We start from the raw sequence: 9,479 nt of genomic DNA, 5'->3' as shown, positions 1-9,479 counted from the left end.
GTAATAAAAGGTTTTAAAATGTATTTCTTCTCTGGCTTTACTGACAACTCAGCTGATCTCCAGGGTTATTCATTTGGTTAATTAATTTATTCCAGAATACAACTCTTTCCTTCTTTCTGGGCTGTGACATTAATGTGTTAACTAGTAACAATTAATAATTAGTTAAAACATTCTGTCATAAGTACTGTTAATTACCCTTATTGTAAAGTGATATTAATACTTCCGTGTCATTATTTTTATGTTTACATAAGTTAGTGAAGTTAGTGTTTAATATAGTCAACACAATCTACTGTCTGTAATGATTCACACTGTTTAGGATACAAGTGCAAGTTTATTAAACTGTAAATCACAAAGAAATAAATATCCAAGAATCGGTCCAGGACCAGTTAAAATGGTCACTTTGCAGAATGAGACTTTGCAGTGACAGAGTTAACAGGTCAGTGTGGGTCTAGAACTCCGGATATATATATATATGTTCAAACTGTCATTAATATTCTCTTTTCACAAATCCAATTAAACTGATTATTACAGGGATAATCAGCCCAGTACTGATTGCCAGTTATAACACAGTTCTCTTTTCTGTCACCGTTGGGTTCTCCAGTTATCCAGAACCTATCAGAGAGAAGGAGAGTATCAGAGTGTTTATCAGAGCAGTGAGGAGTGAGAGTCAGTAACTGCATCATGATCAGAGTTCAGTTCAGGAGTCTCTTACTTAGTGGTCAGGTTTGATCCGTCCACCCATTTCCAGACCCCCTCTGTTTCACCGTCACTCAGACCAATCCAAACCCACTGATCTTTTATCAATGTGTTAATGAAGTCCTGTTGAAATACAATAACTGCTTACACACTTCCAACAAGCCACTTCACACACTCAAACACACACACATGCACTCATTACACACACATTTAATCATGTGATCTGAGACCGTCTGTCTCTCTCTCTCTCTCTCTCTCACCGGTTCTTCTCTGCTGTTGATGATCAGCAGGTCTGCTCCTCTCTCTCTGCAGTCGTTTCTGCTCTCAGTCCAGATCTTCTTCTCAGTAGAGACGTAGTAAAGACTGAAGTTGAAGTTGACCCATCCCTCCTCACTGGCTTTTACTGCAAAGCAAATAAAGACAGAAGTTTACACTGCATTTATACAGTTCAACACAAATGCAAAGCTTTACAATACTATATTTCTGCATGTAAATATAATATGGGTGGTTTATCACAAAAAAATGTAATACATTTGTGCGATTGATTGCGTCCTCCTTAACACACTTATTATAATGAACTACAGTGCCCTTTAAAGTACTGGAACAGTGAGGCTGATAACATTGTTAATGCTGTAGAATGAAAACATTTGAGTTTATCATTAAAGGATAAATACGAGACTAAAGGTCAACATTTTATCTGTGAAGCTGAGAGAAGATGGAAAATCCATCAGAGCTATTTTAGAAGTATTGTTCATAGCCAGTACAACCAGATGGAATGTACTGAAGAAGAAAGTCGTCACTGGTGTACTAAGTAACAGATGTTGAACAAGGAAAAACACAGCAGTTAATGACAGGAACATTGGTGAATAGGAAGACCAGGCCGACATGTACCAAGAAGTACAAAGACAAGCCTGTGGACTGATCATGGACTGATGAGACAAAGATTAACCTTTACTAATGTGATGAAAAGACGAAAGCTTGGAGAAAGAAAGGATCTACTCATGATTCCAAACATACCAGGCATGGGCTTGCATAGCTTCCTCTGGGACGGGTTCATTAATCTTTATTGATGTAAAGTGATCTCATAAATCTACAGAAACCTTTTGTCTGTGAATTTAAAGAAAGATAAAACCAAACCTGATTGAGAGATCCTTCATCATGCAGCCTTCATCATACACACCTCACAGCACCAGACCTCACCACAAAAATACCACACCACAGCTCATCAGCACCAGACCTCACCATAAACAGCCCACCACACCTCAAAGTATCAGACCTCACCACAAAAATACCACACCATAGCTCATCAGCACCAGACCTCACCACAAACAACCCACCTCACAGCACCAGACCTCACCACAAAAATACCACACCACAGCTCATCACCACCAGACCTCACCACAAACACCCCACCACACCTCACCGCACCAGACCTCACCACAAAAATACCACACCACAGCTCATCAGCACCAGACCTCACCACAAACAACCCACCTCACAGCACCAGACCTCACCACAAAAATACCACACCACAGCTCATCAGCACCAGACCTCACCACAAACAGCCCACCACACCTCACAGCACCAGGCCTCACCACAAAAGTACCACACCATAGCTCATTAGCACCAGACCTCACCATGAAAATACCACACCACAGCTCATCAGCACCACACCTCACCACAGAAATACCACACCATAGCTCATCAGCACCACACCTCACCACAAACAACCCACCACACACCTCACAGCACCTGACCTCACCACAAAAATACCACACCATAGCTCATCAGCACCACACCTCACCACAAACAACCCATCACACACCTCACAGCACCAGAACTCACCACAAAAATACCACACCACACCTCACAGCACCAGACTTCACCACAAAAATCCCACACCACAGCTCATCAGCACCAGACCTCACCATAAACACCACACCTCACAGCACCAGATCTCACCACGAAAATACCACCTCACAGCTCATCAGCACCAGACCTCACCACCAAAATACCACACCACAGCTCCTCAGCACCAGACCTCACCACAAAAATACCACACCACACCTCACAGCACCAGACCTCACCATAAACAGCCCACCACACCTCACAGGACCAGACCTCACCACAAAAATACCACACCACAGCTCCTCAGCACCAGACCTCACCACAAAAATACCACACCACACCTCACAGCACCAGACCTCACCATAAACAGCCCACCACACCTCACAGGACCAGACCTCACCACAAAAATACCGCACCACAGCTCATCAGCACCAGACCTCACCACAAAAATACCACACCACACCTCACAGCACCAGACCTCACCATAAACAGCCCACCACAGCTCATCAGCACCAGACCTCACCACAAACAACCCACCTCACACCTCACAGCACCAGACCTCACCACAAAAATACCACACCCCACAGCTCATCAGCACCACACCTTACCACAAAAATACCACACCACACTTCACAGCACCAGACCTCACAGAACCAAAACCAAGGCTCACCAATAAAACAGCCCAAGGGAACCTTTTTGTGGAACATATTTGACCAATTTATTCTAACTGACCATCACACCAGAATCAGAGAGGCTTCCAAATGTAAGTAATTAGTCACTAACCCAGTTCAGAAAACCTTCTTTGGAGCCTGTCTCTCTCTGCAGTCAGGTTGGTGTAACTGGTCTGTAACTGGTCTCTCTCTGCAGTCAGGTTGGTGTTACTGGTCTGTAACTGGTCTCTCTCTGCAGTCAGGTTGGTGTTACTGGTCTGTAACTGGTCTCTCTCTGCAGTCAGGTGGTTGAACTGGATCCACAGCACTATGATGGCAGTCAGCAGGAGAACACACAGCAGACCCAGGCCCACTGCAGCCAGTCTGTAGCGTCTGCTTCCTGCAGAGCGACTCTCTATGAGGAAACACAGATACATGAACTTTAATCATAGAAACAGTATGCAAATTGATCATGAAGTGTTCCTCAGGGAAGTCACGAAACACCCACACCTGTATAAGTCGTGAGGTGTTATCCAGTGAGTAAGGATGAACACTGATCAGTATGCTATTAGCAAGGTGACATGAATTATGGGAGCTGGAGTGAATCACTCTCCCCAGTAGTCTGAGTGAACTCTCCGTTTATATGCATGCTACAAGTAATCCAATTTGATCCAATCCAATGATGTGCAAGTGTAGTATCGCTTAGTGAACACGTAACCATGACAACAAGCATCACGTGATGCCAGCCAACATGAGAGTAGGCAATTGGTATGTTTGTTTCTTTAACAGCGTTAAAATTATGGCAGACTCAGGGACTATTAGACACTCCTACCTAGCTTCTTTACTTTGTGGATGCTATTATTTTGTCAATCACTGTATAAGTTAAACTCCCCTCTTCATACAATCATTGTGATACTCTCCATGTCAACATTTTTTATGTTTTCTACAACTGTGGTTTTAATCTGTAATAAATGGATCAGCTGTCATATCGGAAGTTGTAACACAAAGGACCGTCCGTATTTTACACCCAGTGCAAAGCATGTCACTATGCTCATTGCTAAACTAGCCCACAAGAGCAGGATTACAGCAGAAATCACTTTCTACAGAATACATCTCTTTTTTTACTGTTATATTATTTACTCTTTTCATAATTGTCATGGTACCTGCTTGCTGTGTCTTCAGGATCCTCATCATGTTGGTGTCCTCCATCTTTGTGTTGGTGTCACGCCCTCTTACAGCATCTGAACTCTCGTATATAACCACCGTTATCTCGTCTCGATCTGCTCTGTTCAGCTCCTCAAAGTAGATCAGATCCTCATAAACACTCAGAGACATGTCTAATCTCTAAAAGACTGAAACACTGAATTACTGCGTCTCTGTAGAAACACTACAGCAGTACTGCACCGCTCGGCTACTTTAACTACAACAGTGCTGTTAATGAAGTGACATCAACTCTATACAGTTTCCTGTCTGAGCTGAAGGTGTGAAAACAGCAGAGCTCTCATGCTCTTTATTAAAGCTGCTCTTAAACTCTCATACACGACTACATTTAATGGATTACAATATAATCTGAGTATAACTTCTTTATGTATGTTTATGTGTTTATATTTCCATGCACGGTTCTGAAAGTGTAGTTCATCCATCACTCCACATTTCTAATGAGTGTTTTATCCACTGTTTCTCATACTGATCAGCAGCAGCAGTTTGATTCTCTCTCATAGATGAAGTAGTGATGATTGGGGAGCAAACAGTGGCTGGAGTAGTAAATTGTAGCATGGAGCGAGGGAACGATTCTCTGAGAGGTGGAGCGAATGAACGATTCTCTGAGCAGTGAGTCAGTCAGTGAGTCGGAGCGAGTGAACGATTCTCTGAGCTGTGCAGCGAGTGAGTGAGTCAGTGAGTCGAAGCGAGTGAATGAGTCAGTGAATAGGAGCCTTATTTTTAAACTCTGAATTTGTGATAGAGGGTATTTATTACTGCTGTGTTTCTTGTTAAGCCTGTCACTGGTTTATTATAGATCTAATATATTTATTGCAGTGATCAGTGTGTTGGGTATTTTGTGATTGTCACTAGAAGGGTTGTATTTTAGTTTGGTGTAGCGTGTTTAGGGCTGGTTTGATTTGGACATTAAGTAAATTTATATAATTATCTGTACATTTTCTGGTTCTATTAGGAAGCTATTTTTTAGCTGTTTTGAGAGTATTGTGGGACCCCCACCCCCAATTAAGGACTTTTATTGTGGACTTGGACTAATAGCTGGACTAAGGTTTGTGATCTGCATGGGACTTAAAGAGTTGTTTTTTAAACATCTTTTTAATTTGATTTTGTTGGTAATAAAAGGTTTTAAAATGTATTTCTTCTCTGGCTTTACTGACAACTCAGCTGATCTCCAGGGTTATTCATTTGGTTAATTAATTTATTCCAGAATACAACTCTTTCCTTCTTTCTGGGCTGTGACATTAATGTGTTAACTAGTAACAATTAATAATTAGTTAAAACATTCTGTCATAAGTACTGTTAATTACCCTTATTGTAAAGTGATATTAATACTTCTGTGTCATTATTTTTATGTTTACATAAGTTAGTGAAGTTAGTGTTTAATATAGTCAACACAATCTACTCTCTGTAATGATTCACACTGTTTAGGATACAAGTGCAAGTTTATTAAACTGTAAATCACAAAGAAATAAATATCCAAGAATCGGTCCAGGACCAGTTAAAATGGTCACTTTGCAGAATGAGACTTTGCAGTGACAGAGTTAACAGGTCAGTGTGGGTCTAGAACTCCGGATATATATATATATATATATATGTTCAAACTGTCATTAATATTCTCTTTTCACAAATCCAATTAAACTGATTATTACAGGGATAATCAGCCCAGTACTGATTGCCAGTTATAACACAGTCCTCATCTCCATCACCGTTGGGTTCTCCAGGTAACCAGAACCTATCAGAGAGAAGGAGAGTATCAGAGTGTTTATCAGAGCAGTGAGGAGTGAGAGTCAGTAACTGCATCATGATCAGAGTTCAGTTCAGGAGTCTCTTACCCAGTGGTCAGGTTTGATCCGTCCACCCATTTCCAGACCTCCTCTGTTTCACCGTCACTCAGACCAATCCAAACCCGCTGATCTTTTATCAATGTGTTAATGAAGTCCTGTTGAAATACAATAACTGCTTACACACTTCCAGCAAGCCACTTCACACACTCAAACACACACACATGCACTCATTACACACACATTTAATCATGTGATCTGAGACCGTCTGTCTCTCTCTCTCTCTCTCTCTCTCTCTCTCTCACCTGTTCTTCTCTGCTGTTGATGATCACCAGGTCTGTTCCTCTCTCTCTGCAGTCGTCTCTGCTCTCATTCCAGATCTTCTTCTCAGTAGAGACGTAGTAAAGACTGAAGTTGAAGTTGACCCATCCCTCCTCACTGGCTTTTACTGCAAAGCAAATAAAGACAGAAGTTTACACTGCATTTATACAGTTCAACACAAATGCAAAGCTTTACAATACTATATTTCTGCATGTAAATATAATATGGGTGGTTTATCACAAAAAAATGTAATACATTTGTGCGATTCATTGCGTCCTTCTTAACACAAACTTATTATAATGAACTACAGTGCCCTTTAAAGTACTGGAACAGTGAGGCTGATAACATTGTTAATGCTGTAGAATGAAAACATTTGAGTTTATCATTAAAGGATAAATACGAGACTAAAGGTCAACATTTTATCTGTGAAGCTGAGAGAAGATGGAAAATCCATCAGAGCTATTTTAGAAGTATTGTTCATAGCCAGTACAACCAGATGGAATGTACTGAAGAAGAAAGTCGTCACTGGTGTACTAAGTAACAGATGTTGAACAAGGAAAAACACAGCAGTTAATGACAGGAACATTGGTGAATAGGAAGACCAGGCCGACATGTACCAAGAAGTACAAAGACAAGCCTGTGGACTGATCATGGACTGATGAGACAAAGATTAACCTTTACTAATGTGATGAAAAGACGAAAGCTTAGAGAAAGAAAGGATCTACTCATGATTCCATACCAGGCATGGGCTTGCATGGCTTCCTCTGGGACGGGTTCATTAATCTTTATTGATGTAAAGTGATCTCATAAATCTACAGAAACCTTTTGTCTGTGAATTTAAAGAAAGATAAAACCAAACCTGATTGAGAGATCCTTCATCATGCAGCCTTCATCATACACACCTCACAGCACCAGACCTCACCACAAAAATACCACACCCCACAGCTCATCAGCACCACACCTTACCACAAAAATACCACACCACACTTCACAGCACCAGACCTCACAGAACCAAAACCAAGGCTCACCAATAAAACAGCCCAAGGGAACCTTTTTGTGGAACATATTTGACCAATTTATTCTAACTGACCATCACACCAGAATCAGAGAGGCTTCCAAATGTAAGTAATTAGTCACTAACCCAGTTCAGAAAACCTTCTTTGGAGCCTGTCTCTCTCTGCAGTCAGGTTGGTGTAACTGGTCTGTAACTGGTCTCTCTCTGCAGTCAGGTTGGTTTTACTGGTCTGTAACTGGTCTCTCTCTGCAGTCAGGTGGTTGAACTGGATCCACAGCACTGTGATGGCAGTCAGCAGGAGAACACACAGCAGACCCAGACCCACTGCAGCCAGTCTGTAGCGTCTGCTTCCTGCAGAGCGACTCTCTATGAGGAAACACAGATACATGAACTTTAATCATAGAAACAGTATGCAAATTGATCATGAAGTGTTCCTCCGGGAAGTCAGGAAACACCCACACCTGTATAAGTCGTGAGGTGTTATCCAGTGAGTAAGGATGAACACTGATCAGTATGCTATTAGCAAGGTGACATGAATTATGGGAGCTGGAGTGAATCACTCTCCCCAGTAGTCTGAGTGAACTCTCTGTTTATATGCATGCTACAAGTAATCCAATTTGATCCAATCCAATGATGTGCACGTGTAGTATCGCTTAGTGAACACGTAACCATGACAACAAGCATCACGTGATGCCAGCCAACATGAGAGTAGGCAATTGGTATGTTTGTTTCTTTAACAGCGTTAAAATTATGGCAGACTCAGGGACTATTAGACACTCCTACCTAGCTTCTTTACTTTGTGGATGCTATTATTTTGTCAATCACTGTATAAGTTAAACTCTCCTCTTCATACAATCATTGTGATACTCTCCATGTCAACATTTTTTATGTTTTCTACAACTGTGGTTTTAATCTGTAATAAATGGATCAGCTGTCATATCGGAAGTTGTAACACAAAGGACCGTCCGTATTTTACACCCAGTGCAAAGCATGTCACTATGCTCATTGCTAAACTAGCCCACAAGAGCAGGATTACAGCAGAAATCACTTTCTACAGAATACATCTCTTTTTTTTACTGTTATATTATTTACTCTTTTCATAATTGTCATGGTACCTGCTTGCTGTGTCTTCAGGATCCTCATCGTGTTGGTGTCCTCCATCTTTGTGTTGGTGTCACGGCCTCTTACAGCATCTGAACTCTCGTATATAACCACCGTTATCTCGTCTCGATCTGCTCTGTTCAGCTCCTCAAAGTAGATCAGATCCTCATAAACACTCAGAGACATGTCTAATCTCTAAAAGACTGAAACACTGAATTACTGCGTCTCTGTAGAAACACTATAGCAGTGCTGCACCGCTCGGCTACTTTAACTACAACAGTGCTGTTAATGAAGTGACATCAACACTATACAGTTTCCTGTTTGCGCTTAAGGTGTGAAAACAGCAGAGCTCTCATGCTCTTTATTAAAGCTGCTCTTAATCTCTCATACACGACTACATTTAATGGATTACAATATAATCTGAGTATAACTTCTTTATGTATGTTTATGTGTTTATAGTTCCATGCACGTTTCTGAAAGTGCAGTTCATCCATCACTCCACATTTCTAATGAGTGTTTTATCCACTGTTTCTCACACTGATCAGCAGCAGCAGTTTGATTCTCTCTCATAGATGAAGTAGTGATGATTGGGGAGCAAACAGTGGCTGGAGTAGTAAATTGTAGCATGGAGCGAGGGAACGATTCTCTGAGAGGTGGAGCGAGGGAACGATTCTCTGAGCAGTGAGTCAGTCAGTGAGTCGGAGCGAGTGAACGATTCTCTGAGCGGTGGAGCGAGTGAGTGAGTCAGTGAGTCGGAGCGAGTGAACGATTCTCTGAGCGGTGCAGCGAGTGAGTGAGTCAGTGAGTCGAAGCGAGTGAATGAGTCAGTGAATAGGAGCCTTATTTTTA

General features: G+C 41.6%; 1 protein-coding gene across 1 annotated transcript; it reads right to left on the bottom strand.

Annotated features, from left to right (window-relative positions):
* Nucleotides 1–601: 601 nt before the first annotated feature.
* LOC125780430 (C-type lectin domain family 12 member B-like) lies at nt 602–8,816 on the bottom strand. Its single transcript, XM_049472681.1, has 4 exons — nt 8,653–8,816; nt 7,656–7,891; nt 968–1,099; nt 602–612 (listed from the first exon to the last, which is right to left on the bottom strand). The coding sequence occupies exons 1-4, from the start codon at nt 8,814–8,816 to the stop codon at nt 602–604; spliced, it is 543 nt and encodes a 180-aa protein (XP_049328638.1).
* Nucleotides 8,817–9,479: the final 663 nt, after the last annotated feature.

This window comes from Astyanax mexicanus, chromosome 25, assembly GCF_023375975.1.
Source record: "Astyanax mexicanus isolate ESR-SI-001 chromosome 25, AstMex3_surface, whole genome shotgun sequence".
NCBI lineage: Eukaryota > Metazoa > Chordata > Actinopteri > Characiformes > Acestrorhamphidae > Astyanax > Astyanax mexicanus.
Note: the sequence above shows the minus strand (reverse complement) of the source record. Positions and strands in the feature narration are given on the sequence as shown.

Bases quoted from the DNA above. Each gene is read 5' to 3' on its own strand.
- LOC125780430 (XM_049472681.1), bottom strand. From the start codon at position 8,816: ATGTCTCTGAGTGTTTATGAGGATCTGATCTACTTTGAGGAGCTGAAC. The intron at 7,892-8,652 runs GCAAGCAGGTAC...CCTCATAGAGAG, and splicing joins ATGAGGATCCTGAAGACACA to TCGCTCTGCAGGAAGCAGAC. The intron at 1,100-7,655 runs GTTAGTGACTAA...TTTGCTTTGCAG, and splicing joins AAGAAGGTTTTCTGAACTGG to TAAAAGCCAGTGAGGAGGGA.